Source organism: Crinia signifera, chromosome 4 (genome assembly GCF_055691185.1).
Source record: "Crinia signifera chromosome 4, ASM5569118v1, whole genome shotgun sequence".
Classification (NCBI taxonomy): Eukaryota; Metazoa; Chordata; class Amphibia; order Anura; family Myobatrachidae; genus Crinia; species Crinia signifera.
The window spans coordinates 283877115-283902699 of NC_139220.1; the positions used below are offsets into that span (position 1 = coordinate 283877115).

Genomic DNA, 25585 nt, shown 5'->3' on the forward strand with positions numbered 1-25585 from the left:
ATATAGAAAAGGTTGCCGGCCTTGCGTATGTACTGTACGCATGCGTGGTGTATTGCTAATCAGCCCCTGTGCAGCCATGCATTCAGGTTTGAATCAGGCCCACAATGTCACCTAAAGTCCAAACCCCAACCCCTAACCTTTATTAAAGTATCAACATTTCTCCTAAAATAAAACCTATGCAAAATTTGATTTGACATTTGAATAGAATTTGTGACATCATGTTCGGTAAGCTAAAGTGTCTCATTGACTGATTCACACAGTGGTGTGTAGCATGGGGTGCCTTGGCATGGCTGGTGTGTAGCACGGGGTGCCTTGGCATGGCTGGTAGCATGGGGCTCCATGGCTGGTGCTTAGCATGGGGCGACTTGGCTTGGCTGGTGCCTAGAATGGGGCACCTTGACTGGTGCGTAGCATGGGGTACTTTGACGTGGCTTTGGTTCGGCCGGGCAGCGGTAGGCTGCTCGCTAAGCAGCAAATGATTTTGCGAGTTCAGCGAGCGGTACTGAATTATCCCCATTGCACAGTGGACGTTACCTGTACTAGAGAAGTGTATTTCTGGCACAGTTCCCCTTGTAGAGTCATTTACCCAGATACAGGCATTGCAGCATGTGTCAGTGTCCAGGACAGATTTCTGTTGCACATCCCTTGTCCTATGTTAGGGGAAATTCAATTTAAATGAAAAACGTCAAATGAATCAAGTGGTGCAATTGTGTTGGTATCACCGTGCCTTTAGGAGGTGGGTATTCTATGGCCAACTTGACCAAACATTGTCATAAAGCAGCACAATGCAACTATTCAATCAACACTACAAATAGTGGCATTCTACATTGTATCTGTTTATAGGACAGAAGCATTTACACATCATTACACAAGTGCCATGCCTCAAATTATCCATTTATGCAGGACCTTATTCTGGTTCACACGCGGCGCTGTGAACTTTTGCAGCGCTGCATGTGATTTTAAGCCCACCGTTCCCAATGCCGCCTGCGCCACCCTTGCACATCAAATTCACCCTCACGGCTGCAAATGAATGTTTTGCATAAACATCCATTTGCAGCCGACCATCGAATGATGTGGAACACGCATGCAAATCTATGACACTCTCAGGTGCCTTAGCTTTGTGTGCACCCTGTGCAAGGACAGAGCGGGCAGCTGACATAGTCACATGTACATTGTCACATGTAGGGCAGCCGGGGGGAGGGAGGGGGAGACGACTTCCACATTATCTAGCTGAGAACTTATTTCCGTTACACATATACTGTATATGTACACAAGCTATAAATAGGCTGAGGAGAGAGAGAGAGAACACTCGGTAACAGACATGTACATACAAATGATGGATACACAGATCTAAACGAGAAATGTTTATTGATATAATTCCCAACGCCCAACACATGTCACCTTGCATGGGAAGGACAGCACATAACTACGGTTGTCTTCTGTGCTGTCGTTGTGCGGTCCACAGCCGGATACGGTCAGTAGGTCAACACTATTTAGGTCCACATGCATTGGGTTGACCACTGAAGGTCGACAGGGCTGAGGTCAACAGGGTTGGAAGGTCGATGCAAGCATTAGGTAGGCAATGGGAAGGCTGACAGTCAAATGATCGACACGAGTTTAAAAAACACAGCAAGCCATCCGAGGGGACCCGGTACACTTTGACGGTGTCCATGTCAACTATGTCGCCATTCGGGACAAAAAAAAACATGAAAAACTCATGCCGATTGTTTGACTGTCGACCTTCCCATTGTCGACCTAATGCATGTGTCGACTTCCCAACCATGTCAACCTATTTCATGTGTCAACCTAAGCCCTGTCGACATTCAGTGGTCGACCCAGTGCATATCGACATAATATCGGTTGACCCAATGACCCCAGAGCATCGCTGTCTCACCTGTGGGACTACAAAGACCAACCTCCATGGAGGAAATCACCCAGAAACTAGACCAATGCTCCCATTTTCTGGAACAATCTTTCACAAATGCCAACAGAATGTCAATTATATAAAATCAATCAGTCAGTCAAGCGGCTTCTCCAGTTTGGGGGTTAGGGTTTTTGGTACTCTTTACCTAGAAGGGCGCCCATCGCGGCCATTGAATGCACTAAAAAATCGGGTGCGATGCGACCGACGCGATGCCCGCGATTTCCCATAGGGAACAATGTTAAATGTCTCAATTGACCTGATTTTCCTGTTCAATGCCTCAATTGACCCAATTTTTCCATAGGAAACAATGTTAAATGGCCCACAGAGGCCAAATAGGCACCCTGAAGTGTGCTCGCCGCGCTCGCCACGCTTCGGGCTCGGTGGCTTGCTGCGCTCGCCACACTATTCTATTCTAAACTCCACGCCGACGTGGATAGTGGGGGTATGAAAAGGTCGTAGGACGCGTACCGCCGCCCCTCGCGGGCTCGCTGCGCTTTGGGTTCACGTTGATCGTGGGGTGGCGTTAAGAATTGTGGGGGCCATTTCACACTTCAGGGTGCCTATTTGGCCTCTGTGGGCCATTTAACATTGTTTCCTATGGAAAATCGGGTCAATTGAGGCATTGAACATGAAAATCGGGTCAATTGAGACATTTAACATTGTTCCCTATGGGAAATCGCGGGCATCGCGTCGGTCGCATCGCACCCGATTTTTAGTGCATTCAATGCCCGCGATGGCTGCGATTTTTTTACCTGCGATGCCCACGATCAAAATCGTGGGCGCCGTGCTAGGTAAAGAGTACCGGGTTTTTTCATACTGGAGAAGAGGATAGACTCGCGTGTGGGGAGGTGCGTTTGTATGTTTGCGTGTGGGTGTATGGATGTCAGTGTGTATTTATTGTAACATTAGTTATGCAGTGGGACTACAAGTCCCAGCAGACCCTTTTATGCCCTGCATGCTGGGACTTGTGTTTCTCCAAGTCCCTGCAATAAAAATTGCACATTCCATAAAAAAATCTATTTTTACACAAGTGACTTTGTGTAAAAATTTGCACCTGAAAATCTCGTCTGAAAATCGAACATGTAATATATCAAATAATATACATTTTATTTTAAACATCAAGCATTGTCATCTCAGAAAGTTAGTTTTAAATATTTTCATGTAACAAGACATAAATGCAACCTTTACTTAATGTCTTGTATAAAACATCTTATTTAGGGAGCCTGATCATCTTGAAGAATTATGACTTTTTTATGACTGCAATCAAGCGCAATCCAGAAGTTTTCACCACAAAGTAAAACAAACTAGAGGTAAGTAAAAAATATACTAAAACAGAGATGAAGACTGCGGTAGCTGCAGGGGCTGCTTTACGGTTGCAGTGGCAGGTGGCATTTGGGGGATACTTAATACTTGTGGCTAATGGGGCCTACACGGGGAGATGTGCTGCTGATGTAATGCTAGATCACTCAGAACGCTCAGCATCTCTCAGCACACAGCGATGCATAGTGATGTGCAGGTGAGAACACCGGCGATTATCGATCTATCCAGCATGCTGGATATTAATCGCCAGGCGATAGTGAAGCACATGGCCACACATCGCTATTGCGATGGTTCCTTCACACCGTTAGTAATTTCGCTCAGAACATGGCCTGAAATCGCTACTTGTGTAGGCCGCATAACTCCCGAAAATAGGTGTTTTGGGGAAAGTAACATAAAAACATAGTAAGTAAGGTGGAATAAAGACATAAGTCCATCGAGTTTTCATTTTTTTTCTCTCTCTCTACTTTTAGGCTAATTAATTCCCCTTTTACACCAGAATCCCTGGTCGGACCCTGGTCTTCGAACACCAGAGTATCCAGGGTCGGACCTAGCTTCATACCCCATTTACACAGCACTTCGACCTGGGGGGGGGGGGGGGTGCTGCGGGAGCTTGCACTTGGTAGCTGGCACCCATCCTGATCTTGCCTGCAAATTGCTGTTCTGTCCCCCAGCTGTAGAACTCTGGCTGCCTCTGCATCATTGTTCCCACGCTCCCCTACTCCTCCCCCACCCCCTGCGATGAAACGCTGTTAGGGCTCAGCCACTTGAGGCTAAGACTCAAAGAACCTGTGCCCTACTCCCTACACACGGCTGGAGCTGGCTGTGTTAAGTGCCAGGCGCTGTCTCCCTGCTCTGTGCTGCCGCCAGCCTCCACCAGGGACCACGCTTTCTCCCGCCTCTGATGTCACGTCTGCCTGTCACTGTTGCCAGTGCCTCCCCCATCCCCCTGTTTGGGCAGCGGCTACTGGGCTGCAGCCCCCTGCCCACTCCGTCCTGCTCGGATGGTCCAACCTGTGCTGGGACCATTTACACCGGCCTCTACACGGGTCCTAGCCGTGTTCAACCCAGGTCAGGACCTGGGTAGAGGTCAGTAGCGCACGCAGGGGGGGTTTCTGAGTACCCAGAAAGGGTCCTAGGCTGAAAGCTGAGGGTCCCCTCTTTCCAAGGGTACAAGAATTTTAAAAATTGGCCCTTGGGAACCGGAGATATCTGACTTCAAAGCAGTGGTCCCCATCCAAGAATGTTAATTGCTCTTCCCAGTCAGATATTTCAGGTTCTGTCTGACTTAGAGTTTTTCTGAGGGTATATTCCAAAAGCTGGGACTCTCCCCCTTTGATGGACACTAGAAGCTTGTCTCTACTGTGCCCAGAACCAGAGATATTAGCCTTCGAGCATCTGGTTACTGCTCCAACTCCACACACCTGGTATGTAGTTTTATAAACTCGTTGGCAGATTGCACTGCCTCCTGAACTCTGATCCCCTAGTCCCCAATACCATTTGGTAGGTGGGATTCTCTAGTTTTTAATTCCATTAAAATCTAAGAAATTTATTTCCGGGAACTGGAGATATCTGCAATCAAGCAAGCTGTCCTCCCACCAGAAAATTATGAATAATAGGCCCACTCCACTATACACCCCTCCTCTGCATATTAAACATCCTCTACCACCCTGGAAGTTATGTATCAGGGCCCCTTCATTCAGCCCAATGCCCCCTTCTCCCACCCCATCTCCCACCATCTGTGCAGTAAAGGGGTAATTAGTGGAAATTACTGATCCAGGCCCTACATGCTGAGCGGTTGATATAATACCCCCTACCACCCGCGGGACATCAAAGCTTCTGCTCAAAGCACCCCCCACCCCTACTGCTGGAGGATCGGTAGGGGCCCCAATACATTGCTATGCCCAGGGGTCTGCACTGCTGTTGACGCCCCTGTATGTATGTATATATATATATATATATATATATATATATATATATATGTGTATATATATGTATTTGGTCTATCTATAATAATTTTACTGACCCGGCATATACTGGGTCACCTAAGTGTCCATCTCCGTGCTTTGCTTCGCCCCTCTGGAAACCCCCTTCTGAAAATCCTGTGTTTGCCCCTGGAGGTCCTGTGTAAATGGGCACGGGTTGACCCCATTTACACCGCCGCTGATCCGGGTCTGACCCGCCGCTGACCCGGATTTTTCGGCGGTGTAAAAGGGGTATAACTAGTGAATTGTGCAGACATTAATGTGCCCCATGTTCCCACTACAAAACTGTATTTTGATGGTTATACCTATGAATGTTCTTATCCAATAAATACTTGTCCAACCTTATGTTAAATGTGTTATTGTGTCTGCCAACACCACCTCCTCTGGCAGAAGTTCCACAACTTCACTGCCCTAACCGTAAAGAAACCCTTCCTTTGGAGGGACCTAAACCTACTCTGCTATAATCAAAGGGGATGCTCCTGTGTCCTGGTCACTGACCTCAATGTAAAAAAGGTGCCTTATAGTTCCTTGTACTGTCCCCTAATATATTTATACATGTCTTTAAACCTTTTATGAGCTTGGTTGCCTTTCACTGAACTTTTTCTAGTTCTGCAATGTCTGGGCTTTCGTAGAGCCCAGAATTGCACCCCAAACTCCAGATGAGGCCTAACTAGTGCCTTGTAGAGTGTCATAATTACAGTTTCAACCTTAGCTTCCATGCCCCTATTGCTTAATCAGGTCCTGGATGGAGGGGCCCAGTGGGGCCCCTGTTACCTGGCAGCAGCAACATCTCTTCTCAACCCAGCATATTCTGCTATGTGCTGGGCTGATGCATGGCCAGGGAGGTGCGTAAAGTGCTATGACCTTCTATGACTAGGCCCCTTAAAAAGTACCTGGGCCCAGCCAGGCTCTTTACTGCTCTGATTAACCCATGCATTGATACCTGCCAAGTCTGGAACACTGTAAAAGCTAAGGACAGCCCACCATCTTCCACCAGCTTTCAGGCCATCTGGTTAACATCAACCAGTACTTCATTTCATTGTAACATGTCAAGTGTCAATTTGTACCTCTGTATGCAAAGTACTCCAAGCTATTACGCTCTTACCTGACTTTCCCTGATACACTATAATAGTCGTATCATTGTTTTTGAAAGCCACAGTCTTGTAGAGCTTCTTTTGGGCTTTCTTCATGCACTCTGGTACTACCCTCAGAACTTTGTTGATGCCAAGCAAGGTTTCTCAGTTTGCTCTCAGATGTTGTGCTAGGCAAGTGAGGTCACAAGTAATGTTTCTTCCTTTGCTTAGGTATGGGCCTGCAAGTAAATGACAAAAGTGATGACCACTAACAATGTGTAAAGACCAACATGCAATAGATAACAAAGATCCTTGTGTATCTATGCCTATTTCCCTATAGACTGTTAGCTTGCGAGCAGGGCTCTCCTACCACTATGATTTTCTGTTTTATCCCTATTTCCAATTGTAAAGCGCAACTGAACTTGTGCTTTACAATTGGAAATAGGGATAGGCCACACCTATGAAACACTGGGTGGTCCACTGCTACCCGCCCCCCTGTCCGCTCCCTGCCAGCCCATCCTGGAGGGGGGATGCAGTTAGTATCCCAGTGGTCAGAATCCCGGCGGTCGAAATCCCAACGCCGGAATCCCGGCACTTTGTCCCTCTATCCACGATACCCATAAAGGGAGAATAAATTAGTGCGCCGAGCGCAGCGAGCCCGCAAGGGGGGGTGATCCAAGTATCTCCCTTGTCAGGATTTTGGCGGTCTGGATTCCGGCGTCGGGATTTTGACTGCCGGTATTCCGACCGCCGGGATTTCATACCAATCCACTGGACGGAACGCAGCGGTGACTGTGAAGCTCGTCGAAGGCATTCACTCCTGGGGTTTGCACAAGCGCATATTTTGCACATACGCAAACCCCAACAGTCGAACAGGGTAACGGATTCGACCCGCACCAAGCAGGTCTGAATCGCTCACCCTTATTTTCAAAAATCTCCCATTGGCAATTTTAGTGTTAATAAAGGAGGTCTAAGGCTAATTACTTTGTGCTGAATATTTAATGTTGACCAACATGGTTGGTCCATACTGCAATTTCCCAGATGGGTTTGGGAAAATTACTACCTACGGCTTAACACACTCTACAGGGAAATCAAAATATGTACAGTGCTGATTATTGCAGTGAATAAGAAACCATAATATAATTAAGAGACCTATTCTGGCTTCTCATTAACAAGCAGCCATTTTTAAATGTCAAGATTGGACCTTGAGAAATGAAGTTGTAAATCCTATTACATTCCCTGGCCTCGTGTTGGAAGTGATAGACTGCCAGTGGTTTGAAAACAGGAGATTTCAGGTTAGCAAGAAACTTAAAAAATAATCGGAATTTCAGTAAATTGAAAAATAAAAAACTTTTCCGAGGAGCAGTTACAGTAATGGGTTAAATGCTTACAGCAGTTCAGCAGCAATGAAAAAGTCAGGCTGGTATAGCTATGACATTACTGTGCTTTTTAATTATGCAATGCAAGTGTAAATTGTATACATGTTTACACTTGAATTTGTTTTATAATTGTAAGAGAAGAAATGTCTTTAAAACTATTATTATATAATCCAAACTGTGTGCCGTGGCACCCTAGGGTGCCTTGAGACCCTTACAGGGGTGCCTTGGGTTGGTGGTCCAGGACCAATTCAAATTAATTACAATCAACGTAATAGGCAAAACCAATGCTTGTGGCTGCCAGTCATCTCCTATATATTTGGCTACATCTGTCACTCAAAGTGGGTGTCTGTGTCTATAACGCTCTGTTCCTGGACTTTCCTCTTAATGTGTGATTGCCTTCATCTGTGCTGAACACCTTTCTGAGAAATTAACCTGTTTAAAACAGGTGATGGCAATCATACATTAAGGGGAAGTCTAGAAACAAGAGCATTGTGTCCCTCCTGGAGAGGGTCATGTTGGGAGGTATGTGACAGAGAACCAGCCCAGTGAGCCCACAGACAGTGCCAGACACCCACTGCCTTCCCATGTTGCCCAGCACTGCTACTCCACAGCCACCAGGTGAGCGCCCCCCTCCCGCGATTTGCGGCAAAACCTCCCTGTCCCGCGCCCCCCCCCCCCCCTCCCGCGATTCGCGGCAAAAACACCCGCTCCCCCGCGACCCCCCTACCGCGATTCGCAGCAAAAACACCCCCGCGACCCCCCCTCCCGCGATTCGCTGCAAAAAGAACCCCCCCACGACCCCTCCCGCAATTCGCGGCATAACCACCACCCCGCGACCCCCCCCCTCCCGCGAATCGCGGCAAACCCTCCCCCGTGACCCCCCCCCCCCGATTCGCGGAAAAAACACCCCCCCGCGACCTCCCTCCCGCGATTCGCGGCAAAAAGAACCCCCCCGCGACCCCCCCTTGCACGATTGGCGGCACCCCCCCTGCGACCCCCCTCCCGCGATTCGCGGCACCCCCCCCCGCAATTCGCAGCAGCCCCAGGATTAAATGGCACATGCAAAACACTGACATGGCTATGGTCGACAATGAAAAAGGTTGACATGAGTTTTTGAAGATTTATTTTTAATTTTTTCATATTCATTGTCATGTGTCGACATGGACACCAATGAAGTGGCACACTTATGTCAACATTTACATGTGTTGACCTTTCTGTGTTGATTTTTTCTTGTGGCGATTCGCGTCACACCCCCCCGCAACCCCCCCTCCTGCGATTCGCGGCACCCCCCGTGACCCCCCACCTCCCGCAATTCGCGGCAACCCCCCACCGGAACCCCTGTGAACCCCGCCCTCCCGCGATTCGCGGCACCCACCCCCGCGACCCCCCCTCCCGCAATTCGCGGCACCCCCCCCCCCCCCCCGTGATTCGCGGCAGCTCCAGATTAAAATTGCACATGGAAAACACTGACATGGCTATGGTCGACAATGAAAAAGGTTGACATGAGTTTGTCATTTTTTTGTCATTTTTTGAATATTTTCATATTCATTCTCATGTGTCGACATGGACACCAATGAAGTGCCACACTTATGTCAACATTTACATGTGTTCACCTTTCTGTGTTGATTTTTTTCTTGTGGCGATTCACGTCACACCCCCCGCAACCCCCCCCTCCGGCGATTTCCGGCACCCCCCACGCGACCCCCCCCTCCCGCAATTCGCGGCAACCCCCATGAACCCCGCTCTGCCGCGATTCGCGGCACCCACCCCCCGCAACCCCCCCCCCTCCCGCAAATCGCAGCATCCCCCGCGATTCGCGGCAGCCCCAGGATTAAATGGCACATGCAAAACACTGGCACGGCTATGGTCGACAATGAAAAAGGTTGACATGAGTTTTTGAAGATTTATTTCATTTTTTGAATGTTTTCATATTCATCGTCATGTGTCAACATGGACACCAATGAAGTGGCACACTTATGTCAACATTTACATGTGTTGACCTTTCTGTGTTGATTTTTTCTTGTGGCGATTCGCGTCACACCCCCCCGCAACCCCCCCTCCCGCGATTCGCGGCACCCCCCGTGATCCCCCACCTCCCGCAATTCGCGGCAACCCCCCACCGGAACCCCTGTGAACCCCGCCCTCCCGCGATTCGTGGCACCCCACCCCGCGGCACCCCCCCGCGATTCGCGGCAGCTCCAGAATTAAATTGCACATGGAAAACACTGACATGGCTATGGTCGACAATGAAAAAGGTTGACATGAGTTTTTGAAGTTTTTTTTTTCATTTTTTGAATGTTTTCATATTCATTCTCATGTGTCGACATGGACACCAATGAAGTGCCACACTTATGTCAACATTTACATGTGTTGACCTTTCTGTGTTGATTTTTTCTTGTGGCGATTCGCGTCACACCCCCCCACCCCCCCCCGCAACCCCCACTCCCGCGATTCACGGCACACACACACACCCCCGCGATTCTCGGCACCCCACCCCGTGACCCCCCCTCCCGTGATTCACGGCACACCCCCCGCGACCCCCCTTACCATGATTCGCCGCAACCCCGCCCCCGTAACCCCCCTCCCGCGATTTGCGGCAACCCACCCCGCGACCCCCCTCCCGCGATTCTCTGCAATCCCTCCCGCGATTCGCAGCATCCACCCCCCACAACCCCCCCCCTCCTGCAATTCGCGGCACCCCCCGCGACCCCCCCTCCTGCAATTCGCGGCACCCTCCGCGACCCCCCCTCCCGCGATTCGCGGACACCTAAGTTGCAATACAGGGCATCTTTCATACAATTCTAACCATATTTCTCATATACAAACGTTCACAAATTAAGGGGGCGCAGCCCCTTACGACGGTGTGAAGAGCGCCCGTAGGGCGCGATGAATCACCTAGTAAAATATATTTACAGAATAGAAACAAATAATTAAACCTTAAGTTGATATATACACACAATTTATTTAATTTTTCACCATCAAACTTTTGGCTTAAGGGTGCCGTGGATAAAATTCTGAAACTATAGGGTGCCGGTAATCTAAAAAGTTTGGGAACCCTTGATATAATCTATGAAATGTCTCTTACTCTATTCTGGTGTAATAATAACCAGTAAAGCAGGGTTGCCGACCCTCCCGGAATTTGCGGGAGTCTCCCGAAAATCAGGTCCTTCCTCCCGGCCCCCGGAAGGGTGGGCAACCCTCCCGGAATCAGGGGGACCCCCACTGAGCCCCCCTATCGCGGCATTTATATGCCGCAATCCGCGGGTCTCAGGGGAGGGGGCGGAGCTAAAACGGCACAATCGTGACGTTTTAGCCCTGCCCCCTCCATGGACAACAGTTATTTTGGCTATTTGTCGTAATGGGGGCGGGGCTTAATGACGTCACAGTTAAGCCCCACCCCCAAAACGCGTAACGCAAGATTCCTCTCCGGGCTTCTCCCGGAGAGGATTTTTTTAAAGTCGGCAACCCTGCAGTAAAGCAGGCATGGACAAACCATGGCCCTCCAGCCAGGGCCGGTGCTATAGTGTCCGGCGCCCTCCTGCAAACCATAAATTTTGCGCCCTTTCACATTGCCTTTGCAACAAGCTGCAGCCCGATTGTGAGAGCGTATGCAACATGCGATCCTATGGAGGATCTCCGTGCATGTACATGTATGCATACACCACCTCAGTGCTGTGTCTGCAAAATGTTGCAGGCACTAAAGGTGCCCATACACGCTGCGAGAATTGCATATGTTTTGGGCTAGATAGCATTGCACGGCATGCATGCAATGTGTGTGCGATGCGATCCGAAAGCAGTACAAAAAAATGTGCAGCACATACTTTTTGCACTGTGCGATACGATGCCCGCAGGAGCGCACATCGCATCGCACACTGCTATTGCAGCATGTATGGCAACCTTTATGGAACATAACCCAGCCCATTATTTAAAAAGTGTCAAAATCAGGCATGTCCAACCTGTTGCCCTCCAGCTTTTGTGAAACTACACATCCCAGAAGGCCTTGCCATAGTTTTGATATTAGGGAATGCTAAAACTATGGCAAGGCATGCTGGGATGTGTAGTTTCACAACAGCTGGAGGGCCTCAGGTTGGACATGTCTGGTCTAAATGAATATAAAAAAATCTACAATTATTAAAAATTTTGTTATAAACATTTATAATAAAAGACTCACTGTTCTTTTGCTGTTAAACCCTTGTGCAGTCCCTCCTCTTCTATCTGCGTAGGCAGGACGCTGAGGATGCCATTACACCCCTCTCGTGACTGAGGGGGAAAGGAGGGGAGAGAAGGAGGAGATGGAAGAAGAGGGGAGGAGATAGAGGGGGCGGAGTGTTGAGGACTAGCAGTGGCACTGGCACAGCACACTGAGAAGAGGGAAGGAAGGGGAGGCGGTGCTGCTTCCTGTTCATCATTTGATTGACAGCTGACAGGCGCAGGGAGCAATGGGTAGGGGGCGGATCCGGACATGACATGTCATCCAGGCATTCACAGACAGCGCTACATGCCTCAGCGCAAGTGTAGGTGAGGAAGAGGGGGCAGGTCGCAGGAGGAGGACAGTGTGTGCGCAGTGCAGGGAGCTGCTTAGCCTCTCCATACTGCCGCCCGCTGTCAGACATGTACTGCAGGCGGCAGGCTGTGTGCACTCGCGGTGCAGGGAGCAGCTCTTTATACTGCCGCCCGCCCGCTGTCAGACAGGCTCTGCGGGCGGCGTGCAGGAGGCAGTGACAGTGAGGGCTGAGGCAGCTTTAGCAGAGCAGGGAAGGAGACAGCGCCTTTGCAGCATGGCGCCTCCCTGCTTTGCAGGAGCTGCTGAGTGGGTAGCGCCGGCCCTGCCTCCAGCTGTTGTGAAACTACTAGTCCCAGCATGCCTTGCCACAATTTTGCTATTAGGGAATGCTAAAACTATGGCAAGGCATGCTGGGATGTGTAGTTTCACAACAGCTGGAGGGCCACAGTTTGGACATGCCTGCAGTAGAGGACCTTAAGACAAGTTCATGCCGAATGTTCCAGACAAATGATTACAGTAGAGGTTTATTTTCTAATTAATAATAAGTGGATTGTTATTGGAATGGACAATTTGTGATGTAGTACACTGTGATCTATTCACAGTGTCTACTGCCCACTCTGGGGTCTCACAACTGCCCTCCACCCCACCGCGGGACACTGCCAGCCTGGGGCAGGACAAAGGGCCGTCCCAGAAAATCGGGACAGTCCCGCTAAAATCAGGACAGTTGCGAGGTATGCATACTGAATCTTATTCAGGTCCATTCGTACGGCAGAGCGTGTTCGCACGGGGCCAATGTTTTCGCTTTGTGCATGCGTTGGGTGCGTGCGTCCACGGCGAACAAATCTAGTAGTTACGCCACTGTACTTCAGGGTTCCTGCATCAGGTGTGCATGAGATCAGGAGCAAGTGGTACAGGTGTGGTATGATACACCGACAGTCGGGATTCCAACAGTCATTACTCAGATGTCGGAATCCCGACTGCACAGCGGGGGGAGTGCAATGAAACCTCTTGCGTGCTCGCTGCGCTCGCCACGCTATGGGGTCGTGGACCCCCACGAGGGAGCAGTCGGGATTCCGACGTCGGAGTAATGACTGTCGGGGAGCCGTCCGGCACCCAGTGGTACACTAGCTGTAATGGCCTAGTGGTTAAGGCTACAACATTCTATGTGCTGTGCCCAGAGTTTGGATACTGTGAGGAGCACAATTGTTTTTATTCCAAAGTACATTTTTTATTGAATTGTGTCTATATTTATTATTTACTGTGTTGTGTGAAATTTTTTTTACTGCACATACTGTGTTGTGTGAAAAAAATCACCAGGTAAGTTTTTGACAGAGTGAGTTGTGCTGCACATTATGGGGTTATTCTGATTTATTCAGACCGATGTTCTGCTAATGTGCATGCACATTTCTGTGCATGTGCATGGCAAACTGCTAGTTCGCCATCCCTTTTGCACCCACCAGTGCGGACAGGGGGCGTGGGGCGGCTGCGATGTATCAATATCGGGTAGCATCGCTTCGGGTCCTTGGGCTACTGACCGCACTGCTGCCGGAGTGGCCGGGGGGGGGGGGTTTCAGTGCTGATCGCACATGTGCAGAACTCCCGTCACCCGGCTGAGCGCATCGCAGAGGCGGGCTCCTTTCGCATACCTCCCAACTTTTCCTGACCTGGAGTCGGGACGTAGCTGTGCGCACCGAGGGGCGTGGCCTAATTTCGGGGGCATGGCCTATACTCATGGCTCTCCCGCGAGGCCACGCCCCCATTTTGCCTCTACGGGGGCATGACCCAGAGGCTCTGTGAGCCTCTAGCCATGCCCCCAGCCCCCTGACTGCGGGAATAGACGCTGTGCGCATGCGCACAGCGTTTATTCCCCGCTGCTTAGCAGCCGACAAGGTGGACTCCCAACAGCCCCCCCTCACCGCGGGACACTGCCGGCCGTGGGAGGGACAGCGGGACAGGCCCTGATAATCGGGACTGTCCCGCTGTAATCGGGACTGTTGCATACCTCCCAACTTTTTGAAGTTCAGCCGTCGGGACACTTTTGCCGCGCGCCGGAGGCGCATCAAAATTTTCAGGGTGTGGCCTAATTTGGGGGCGTGGCCTATACTCGTGGCTCTACTGCGAGGCCACGCCCCCATTCTGCCGCTATGGGGGCATGACCCAGAGGCTCTGCGAGCCTCTAGCCATGCCCCCAGCCCCCTGGCTGCGGGAATAGACGCTATGCGCATGCGCACAGCGTTTATTCCCCGCTGCTTAGCAGCTGACAGGGGGGACTCCCAACAGCCCCCCCACACCGCGGGACACTGCCGACCGCGGGTGGGACAGCGGGACAGGCCCTGACAATCGGGACTGTCCCGATAAAATCGGGACTGTTGGGAGGTATGCTGTTGGGAGGTATGCTTTCGGCCCTCTGCCCCTGCGTGCGAGGGATCATACATCACCGCAATAGGATCGCATATTACAATGCGATCCTGGGCTGTAATATTCTTCAAAGATCACATTATATATGCAATACTTAATAAATGGGCCCCCAAGAGTTGTTTTCTCTTATGTTCTCTTATCTTTGTTTACATGTATACAGACAAGGATGAAAATCATTTCATTATTTGTGGTGGTAAACCAACAGAGGGCGCTATAGATTTACTATGTAGTACAGAGAAATTCAATTGGCAGCTAATCCATTCACCCTAAGCTATTATACTACATTATAGTGTATTTTGTTGTCCTGAAACATCAGAACAAATATTTCAGCTATTCCACTGACAGCTGAGTACTACAGTGTGGAAGGGAGATTATTTATCCAATTACTTTTCAACAACCTCCATGTAACCCACATTCATTAGCATTACATATGGGTTACAATAATGTTTGGTAAAACTAAAGACTAGGGGCCAGATTCTCTAAGCTTCAAGAGTGATAAAATAGAGAGTGTTAAACAGCCAGCCAATCAGCTCCTGCCTGACATTTTTCAAACACAGTCTATGACATGGCAGGTAGGAGCCAATTGGCTGGCTGTTTTTCACTCTCTATTTTATCACTTTTGAAGCTTAGAGAATCTGGCTCTAGGGGGTAAATTTACAAGAGCTGGATACACACCTTTATCTGTCCAATCTGTCTGGTGAGGACAAAAACCCAGGTTAAAGATGGGAGTTCGACTGAAGATGGCAACCAATCAAATTCTACTTATTAATTTAGCACCTTTTAGAAGATAATAGAATTTGATAGCAATATCCCATATATAACAGAACTCCCATCTTAGTAAATTTACTCTTAGAGATCTGATTCTGAGTCATATGAAAAGTGACTGTAGTGCAGGCAGAAATGGAAGCCTGTTTTATTACCTTATGCTAATATAGCAATCTGTAGGTCTATAGGGCTAATGCAGGCATGTGTGTGTGTGTGTAAGTAGGAACCTATGATTTTACACCAGTCATTGCATACATCATAATTAATATCGTATCTGCATACCTCCCAACTGTCCCGCTTACCGCGGGAACGTCCCGATATTCGGGGACGTTCCCGCGTCCCGCCCGGGGCCGCCATTGTCCCGCAGTGGGGGGGACAGTTGGGAGCCCCCCCAGCCTGCCAAGAATAGATGCTGTGCCCCCTTTTCGGGAACAGAAGTTGGGAGGTATGTATCTGTCAGCTGCCCCATAGTACGTGCAAAAGATCCATCAGAAACAGGCTTCCCCCATACTTTGTGCAGAAATGCACAAAGGGCCATAACTAATGGCCCCCATACATCAGAAATCACAATTAATTGCGTCTCAGATCCAGTGATCTTTTTCCGCAGATAAATGGTTTCTTCAATCTATTTGACTTGCCCACACATTACAGATTTGTTTCAGTGATCGGCAGAGTTTTCCTGTTAGAATGCCCACACATACAAAAATGAAACTCCAATAAAACCAGATTTTTAAACATGTTTAAAAATCTGATTCAGCAATCAATTGGCGATCCCTATTAATTTTTGATTGGGATCGCCAAAAGGGGGAGCCCACACATTAAAGATTAATTGTGACAATCATCTCCAGAGTGGAGGATTGTCACAGTTAGTTGCTGATGTATGGTGCCCATAAGACACAGAGGGGGAGCGCTGCGCTGATACTCATAGTTGCCTCCCCTCTGTGCATATTTGCCTACCCGCCCGGAATGGCCAGGGGCATCCCACAAATCGGGTCCCCATCCCGCCCCCCTGGGAAGGTGGGGAACTCTCCTGCATTATTGCCACAGCCCCTGCTCCCCCCTTCCCCGCGGTATAAAATGCCAAATTTTGCGGGGAGGGGGCGAGGCTAAAATTATGCAAATTGCATCATTTTGCGTCATTTTAGCCCCTCCCCCATCCACAGACCTGCAAATTAATGTGGCTGCCTGTCGTGGGGGCGGGGCTTGGTGACGTCAGCCTCGCCCCGACCTGAAACTTAGCCACGTCCCGCCACGCTTCTCCCGGAGAGGAGTTTTTAAACGTCGGCAGGTATGCCTCTGTGTTCTAGATTTGGGTCCTCATTCTGATCGACAGGGAACTGATGGTTTTGGACTGTGCATGCACATAAGCATTTATGCGCCATGTGCAGGCTCCGTTTGCGAGCGGGCACAGCAAATTGATTATTCGCCAGCATGGAGCAGTGGGGGCGGGAGGCGTGGGGCAGCTGGCATGTGTCGCCCCATGGGAATGCCCAGCGTTTCATGAAAACGCTGGCCATTCCCATGGTGATGCGGTCGTGAAGTGGGTGCGGGGGGTGGGCATCACCAGATGTCAGCTGCCCGCCCTCTTCCCGTACAAGGTAGCCACAAATCTTAGACACCTGAGAGTGTCTTAGATTTGCAAGCAGCTTAGAAATCATTGGATGGTCGACGACCAATGGAATGATTTTGTCCCCGCACGCAAGCTACGAATGGATGTTTATGCGGGTGCCAGGCAGTTTACCGACAATCGAGATCCCGACAGTCAAAACCCCAACACTCGGGGTCCCGAGGGCCACCGACTATTCTCCCTCATGAGAATACAATAGGTGGGGAGCGTAGCGAAGCACCGTGCCGCAGCATGGTGAGCACAACGAGCCCGCAAGGGGCTTTGTTGCGCTTGCCCTGCTGTCTGAGTCCGGCCAGTCGGGCACCCAATGTCGGGCTAATGACTGTCGGTATCTCGACTGCATACCTCCCAACCGTCCCGATAATTGCGGGAACGTCACGGTTTTCGGGGAAGTTCCCGCGTCCCTCCCGCCACCGGCAGTGTCCTGCGGCGGGGGGCAGTTGGAAGTCCCCCGCATGCGCACAGCGTCTATCCCCCGCATCCAGAGGGGCTGGGGGCTTGGCTAGAGGCTCACAGAGCCTCAGGGCCATGCCCCCACAGTGTAAAATGGGGCGTGGCCTCGCGGCACGGTGCGAATATAGGCCACAACCCCCTCCCGCAGCAAGCCACGCCCTCTAATTTCGGGTCCCTCCTTGGGGAAGCTAAAAGTTGGGCGGTATGCGACTGTCGGGACCATATACCACACCCGTTTATGCAAACATCCATTCACATGCTTGCGGAAAAATTTGGCATGAGAGGGGGGGGGGGATTCAACCAGATTTACCTCCTCAGCTTTGTGAATCAACCAGAATTACTTCCTCCGTGCTCTGCACAGGTGTGTTGTGACTTGTGGCTGAGCAATATATTGCTCAGTTTCTCGTTTTCATCAGCGACCAGAGATGGTCACTGATGAACTGCCGGGGGTAGCCCGGCAGTGGAAATCAGCTGGTCGCAGGAGGATGTTCCTGCGACCAGCGATCACTACAGGGGTAATATCGCCGGTGCACACTCCCATCGTGGGCAATATGATCGCTTAGCGACCATATTGCCCGCGATATTACACAAATTCGCCCCAGTGTGTACGCACCTTTACTAACTGCTTTGGGGTTCATCTACATGTGGATATGTCATTTTAAAAGATTCCTCTCAGATGTAGCAGTACACACCCACGCTTCTAGCTGCCACGTTCACAATCTCTTTTCACAATCTCTCCATATATGGAACTAGACACGCCCTTTGGGAGGAGCATGGCAAGCCCTCTCAAATTCTGCTACCAACTATAATCTCCCTGAAACTAGTTTTCAAAGGTAGGTAAGTATTACCCTAGGCTACCCAACACTCCCGATTTGGGTGGGTCTATCCTGATTAGTGGAACCAGAAGGCAGGTGCCCTTGCAGCAAGCATTTCCGCTAGGTGATTATTGTTCCCATCTTCCCACCAATACTAAACACTGGCGGCCATACTTGCCTACTTTTGAAAACTAGTTTCAGGGAGATTATAGTTGGAAGTAGAATTTTGCACAGTGCCCCATTGAGGGGGTGTGTCATGCTCCTCCCAAAAGGCGTGTCTAGATCCATATATGGAGAGGTTGTGAAAATAGATTGTGAATGTGGCACCTAGAAGCGTGGGTGTGTACTGCTACAGCTGAGAGGAATCTTTTTAAATTACTTATATCCAAATGTAGATGAGCCCCAAAGCAGTTAGTAAGAGATACTATACTTGGTAAAGTGCTGGGAAATGGTACTGATGATTCAATGTAAATTTAACAGCTAAATAATGTGGGCAAGGAGAAATGAGGGAGATTGGTAGACTAACGAGGGAGAGAGGGAGATTGCTGTTATTTCAGGGAGCCTCCTGCAGAATGCAGGAGGGTAGGCAGCTATGCTGGCGGCAGCTGTGATAGCGATACACAGCATGGGCGCCTTGCAGCTAGTGGGCAGATCTCTGCTCTTAAAAGGCCTGTGCCAGTCAATATGTACCGAGGCAGGATGCAGGTGGAGCACAAGTTACACTCAGGTGCCAAGATTGCAGCCACTTCCAAGATGGTTCTTCTTATGCATTTCTTCCTACAACATGGCAGAGGTACTGGTTTTGGCCACTTCAGTAATAAAGGAACCGATTTTTAATGCTTTTTTCATCTAATGAAGAGAACCAGATGGTTTCCCTCCATGATCGCTCAGAATAAGCAGTTGTGTTTTTACTTTGTTTATTTTTCTGAATAGGGCTCCGCCTCTGACACCCGCGAAGCCACGCCCCCATGGTGTGAATGTCGCTGGACATTCACAGGGCAAACGATCGCTGGCTTCACATCGCTGGTTATGGTCGGTCACCACTAACTATTTCGTCATCGATGGCAACCATCAATAGTGGGCACACCGATGCACATCCCTACCTCGGAGTCTGATCTCTGTGGGCTAAACGCCGATCTGCTGCCCTTAACAAAGATGTCGGCCCGCTGCCAGCCTCGCGCCTTCCCCAATATGTCCGACGAAAAGCTTCACCCGTAACCAACATGGCGGCGCCGCGCGCTCAGCCCCTCCTCTGTTGTCTATGGTTGCGGGGATCCCTGAGCGCGCATGCGCAGTCCGGTGTGCGAGGCCCTGCGCGTGCGTAGTTCGTTCCTCGGGGGGGACAGAGGAGCATGAATGGAGCAAGATGGCGGATCCTGTGCAGGTGAGGGGGACCCTGAGGATGTGCTGTGACCCGCAGGGATGGAGGGGGAGAGGGTGCATCAGATGGGCAGCGCCGGGAGCCCGGCGGACGCTCACCATGCCCTGTGCGAAAGCAGCCAGGGCTGCAGGCTTTCAGCTCAGTGTGACAGGAGCCTGAGGCCTGTGATGTGTCTGTGTGTACACAGTGTGTGTCTGATGCTGTGTGTGTATCACTGTGCATGTGTGCCCCATGCTGCAGGGGGCTCTCTCCCTACTAATGTCTGTACACATCAAGCACCATAACACTGTATGTGTCCTGCCTGCAGCTACTCTCTATATATCTAGTGTCTGACCTGTATATAGTAATGTCTGTACCCATCCAGCATCATTACATTAGATGTGTCCTGCCTACAGCTACTCTGTATATATACATCTAGACTCTGACCTGTATATAGTAATGTATGTACACATCCAGCATCATTACATTACATGTGTCCTGCCTGTAGCTACTCTATATATACATCAAGTGTCTGACCTGTATATAGTAATGTTTGTACACATCCAGCATCATCACATTACATGTGTCCTGCCTACAGCTACTCTGCATATATACATCTCTGCTCTGACCTGTATATAGTAATGTATGTACACATCCAGCATCATTACATTACATGTATCCTGTCTGCAGCTACTCTATATATACATCTAGTGTCTGACCTGTATATAGTAATGTCTGTACATATCCAGCACCATAACACTGTATGTGTCCTGCCTGCAGCTACTCTATATATAATCTAGTGTCTGACCTGTATAGAGTAATGTCTGTACATATCCAGCACCATAACACTGTATGTGTCCTGCCTGCAGCTACTCTATATATAATCTAGTGTCTGACCTGTATAGAGTAATGTCTGTACCCATCCAGCAACATTACATTACGTGTACCCTGTCTGCAGCTTCTCTGTACACATGCAGCATCATTACATTACACGTGTCCTGCCTACAGCTACTCTATATACATCTAATGTCTGACCTGTATACAGTAATGTCTGTACACATGTAGCATCATTACATAAGCCGTATTAGTACTTGCCCGGGTGCCAAACTTCAGCAAGGGATCAGTCATCAACAATAATCCAAAAATGAGTGTCACTCTGGGACTCAACTATGGTTCAAAACGGCTGTATTTATTAGTGTTTTGTGCCCATCTTCAGGACCAACAACCCTTGTCATAGTGCCATAGACACTATTAAATACAGCTGTTTTGCACCATAATGGAGTCCCAGAGTGACAATCATTTTCGGAATTATATCATATATAGATATAGTAGGGGAAGGTTGGCACTTCCAGTGTGATATCCAATATGTGCCTCGGTGCCTTCCCTGATTTGCAGAAAAGCAATGTGTAGACAAGGATGAATGGCGGCACTCGCAGGACTTGGGGTTACGAGCAACGTTTCGGTTTATTAACCTTTTTCAAGCTCAAACAAGCAATACAAATAACTTGCTTATATCACCTACCATCACCGCGCCCGAGTCGTCAGCCGCCGGTTTCCATGATGTCACAGTCCTGCGACGCATGCCGGAATTGCAGGCCGGGTTGCTAGGCGACTGTAACAAAAACAAATGTGCAACATACATGATTAAAACTCAGCGGTACGTATCTCAAAGCAAATACATAGTCTAATTGCAAGCTGAAGACTGGTTAAATAAATTAATAATAAACACGCACTATACTGCTAATGCCGGCAGCCCGCTATGATATCAATAAGAGTATACGCTGATAACAAGTGAACAAGGTAAATACCCATTGGCCAGAAAATCCTAAGGTATAGGGTCATATAAGGATTTATAGGAAACTCAATAAACTACGAGCTTCATTGAGACCGTGCGGTGCTACTGTGTTGAGGCGGTGTATCCACCGTGCCTCACATTGCAGCAACAGCCGATCACGATCACCCGCCCTCAGGCTCTTGGGAATGTGATCAATGATCTTGTACCTGAGGGTGGATAAACCATGTTTATGTTGCCTAAAATGCCTAGGGACGGGTTGCTCATATGGATTGACTTTGCCCTCTAGGGCTTGCCTGATATGGGACCTATGTCCTGCCATCCGCTCTTTAAACTGCCGTGTGGTCTTCCCTACATAGAGAAGACGACATGGACAGCGTATGATATATACGACATGAGTCGTACTGCAGGTCAATACATGCCGAATGGGAATTCTGGCTCCTGTATTAGGGGTGCAAGAAGCAATCCCCTGTCTTCAGGAAGCTGCACGTAGTGCAGTGAATGCATTTGTAGCATCCTGGTTTTCTACTGAAATTCATACCAGATGAGGGGGCCACATTGGAAATAGCATTGTGGACTAGCCAGTCGTTCCAATTGCGAGGTCTCTTAAAGCCGGGAAGTATAGTACACGAGAGAACATTTTGAGGTCAGGATCCGCTGGGATCATGGGCCAAAGTTTCTTGGTGACTTGAACAATGTATATAAATATAGGTGTCTGTCTCTGAAATGGGCCTTATTCTGGTCTGTGCGTACTTTCCCGAACTCTTTCGGATGGCGTTTTTTAGCCGTCTGCGCATGCGTGGGCAACACTATGCGCATGTGCCATGCAAGGTCTCCGTACTTGTTCGCACTAATACCGTACAGAAATGTGCACCGCATTCACTCGGGAGATATGGGCGTCATTCGGAAATACACAGGGGCGTAGTTTCAAACTGGGCATAAACATGGGCGTACACGAGGGAGTGCACTAATTCTGGTACGCGTACATTCGGACAGCACACCGAATGCACACGAACAAAAAGGCAGGAAACATGCAGTCTTCATACGCAAATATTGCTTTGCGGACACCACTCGGTCATGCGCTAGGCATTCGGAACGCCCAATAAGTACGGGCGCACCTGAACCAATGTCAGCTGAACAGTGTTACTAATAATTAGCACATTGTAGAATATTGCATTTGACGTGCAATTCTGATATCATATGCATACATAAAAGCTACATAAAGGGGTGACAATGATTAAAATATCACTTCACATGATGTAAGAGTTAATGTGTGTAATGGATGTGGTAGTAATATGTTTAAGTATGTATTAGGATTTAATTTATTCCAATTCCAAACAAACACTTTTTAATGAGGTTACCTAATTGCTTAAGTGTGTCATGTGACCGATTTCGGAGTTCAGATAAGAGTGGTGATTTTTGCGAAAATACACCGCATCGGTGCGTACGGGCAGGTTCCCGTCTGTTCTGATGCGGTAAGACCGTGCAAACGCTGTAAAACCGCAGAATATGTGTGTGTCCACCGCACACGCAAGGTTTGGATGTCGTCCGTAAACACGCCCTGTTCTACTGTGAGTCCGTCCGTATGCGGAGGTCCGGTGGGCGTTTCTTCGGACGATGTCCGCACAGCGTGGCGTGCAGGCCGCTCCGAAAGATTTCGGAAATGTACGCACCAACCAGAATAACCTCCTATATCTTTCTCTATCACATATGCACAAACAAAGAGGCAATCACAAGGTAGCAGTCTAGCTTCAAACGGGCTTACTAGTGTGTACGTATGTATGTATGTATACATAGAATACAGACAGGCGGCATTCTGTAGACTTTGTCCAAATTAGTTTATGGTGCAAAAATGGAAAGGTGACACTTTTCCATTTTTGCACCATAAACTAATTTGGACAAAGTCTGCAGAATGCTGCTTGTGTGTATTCTGTATCATTGGGGGGAGCATCTCTCTGCCCTGGGATAGCGCCTCTGCAAGTTGCATTTGTAATATACAGTAGGAGTGTCGGGATCTGCAAGTGATATATATATATATCTATCTCGATTCTATTATTCATCTAGCACCTCTTCCATTAAGTGATTACTGTGGGCCAGATGTACTAAGCTTGAAAAGTGGAGAGTGATAATGCAGCAGCCAAACAGCTCCTAACTGCCATGTTACGGAGTGGGTTTGAAAAATTTAACTTAGCAGCTGGTTGGTTTATCTCTCTCCTTTATCACTTAGTACGTCTTGTCCTCTATACCTTATAATTGGGGTGCTTCAGTTCATCACAGTGTCATTGAGTCCACCCTTAAGGTATGTTTTGCCTCACACACCATAGAGGTACATGGGACAACTTGCAGTGTGTGTAGTGCTGTCACTGGCTGATAATGTGTGCCGTCAGGCACTGTGAGAGTCTCCAGAAATTGGTGTTTAATCTTTCACATTAAAATATGTGTTTAGTAAATGAAGAATACACAACTTCATTGTCACTGCGGATGGTATTCATTTGTATAAGAGGGTTATTACATTGTCGTAAGATGCAGTCTCTGTATTTATACATGATTTCACCAACAGAATTTGAATATTCATCTGCACATGTGACATTAAGTTGGAATGTAGGGGTAGATGTTTGGAGAAGTGGCCCATGGCAACCAATCAGCTGCTCTGTATAATTTTATATTATGCAAACCACTTCTCCTCCCTTATCACTGCTTCATAATATGCAAGTCTGTATAATCTCCTATAAATAATGTCTGTAGTAACAGTCTGATGTCACCTGTTTTTCAGGATAACGTCTGTATCATAAGGAATAATTTACCTCTACAAAGTCTGACCTTCTTCTATATAGTCCTATCTGACATGTATATTTAACTTACAGCGGGGAGTACATTATCTAATATATAAACACAATTGTACTTGTTTCCTAGCACGGCGCCCCCGATTTTGATTGTATTACATCTTATACAGTCGCATCGCATGCAATATAGCGGCATGCAATGCAATCCGATTTTTAATTGTACAAGCACCCCAATGGGTGCTTTCCATGTTAAATGCACCCCCATTGGCAACGCCACCCCCACTATCAATGCCAACCTGAAGCGTGGCAAGCGTCAGCGGTACGCGTCCTCTGACCTTTTCATACCCCCACTATCCACGTCGGCGTGGAGTTGATTTTAGATAGTGTGGCGAGCGCACACGGAATACGTTACATGTATTCCACGTCCCCTCGCTGGGCTCACTTTGCTCGCCACGCTTCAGGCTCGGTGGCTTGCTGCACTCGCCACACTATCTAAAATCAACTCCACGCCGACGTAGATAGTGGGGGTATGAAAAGGTCGGAGGACTCGTATCGCCGGCCCTTGCGGGCTCGCTGCTCTCGCCACGCTTCGGGTTGGCGTTGACAGTGGGGGTGTATTTAACATTGTTAGCACCCATCAGGGTGCTTGTACAATTAAAAATCGCATCGCAAGCCATTTGCTGGCATGCAATGCTATGCGATATGTCATTGTAGAAGCACTCCTGTTAATTTAACATGAATATCGCATTGCACACCACTAAGTATGGTATGCCGGGCTAGGAAACAAGTACCACACAATTTACCGTTTCCTCATCCAGGGTTTGTTACACCATGTTTTATTTATTTTTAACCGGGCTGGGGATTGGCCTCTGAATGGTGCATACAGTATGATTGTGGGAAGGGGGGTGGTGTTGTGTCTGTGACCTGGTGTAAAGCATAGGTACAATATTATGATAATGAAGGAGGGGCCACTATTGAACGGTCTTCTGTTATGTTTGTGATTGTTGTACAAAGGATCATTGTAAGTTACCAAGAACTAAAGATAATTGTATGATTTTGATGATGCCGCAGATCTATGATGCCCAAATCTATGGCGCAAACTGACTGAAGTAGTAAGGATGAACTTACCTCTTTGCCCAGCCAGTGTTTGGGCCAGATTCAATTAGCCACAGGCTGACGACAGCAGTTTCTGCTCCTTACAGCAGGCATCTTCTGTTGGCACCTCCATAGGGTGCAAGAAGAACATGCCTTCAAAACAATGCACGGATCCTGATGACTTCTGTGGCAAATCGAAAGATAAAGTTTAAAATGTCTAAAATATAATACATTGCTGAGTGCAGTAGAAGTTCCCTGGCTTGGCCTTGCCTCGAGTGCTGTAGTGGTAACCTGG

At 48.7% G+C, this 25585-nt stretch overlaps 1 protein-coding gene and 1 long non-coding RNA gene across 2 annotated transcripts in view; one reads left to right on the forward strand and one right to left on the reverse strand.

Annotated features, from left to right (window-relative positions):
* Nucleotides 1-6403: 6403 nt before the first annotated feature.
* LOC146075511 (uncharacterized) lies at nt 6404-25389 on the reverse strand. Its single transcript, XR_014473587.1, has 3 exons — nt 25324-25389; nt 21143-21232; nt 6404-6538 (listed from the first exon to the last, which is right to left on the reverse strand). It is a non-coding gene; the product is annotated as an uncharacterized LOC146075511 (long non-coding RNA).
* XPO7 (exportin 7) overlaps nt 19485-25585 on the forward strand; it is a 70278-nt gene continuing 64177 nt past the window's right edge. Inside the window, exon 1 of the mRNA XM_083184809.1 lies at nt 19485-19644. Coding sequence (XP_083040935.1) covers nt 19522-19644 — 123 coding nt within the window. The 5' untranslated portion in view covers nt 19485-19521. The remainder of the gene's footprint in view (nt 19645-25585) is intronic.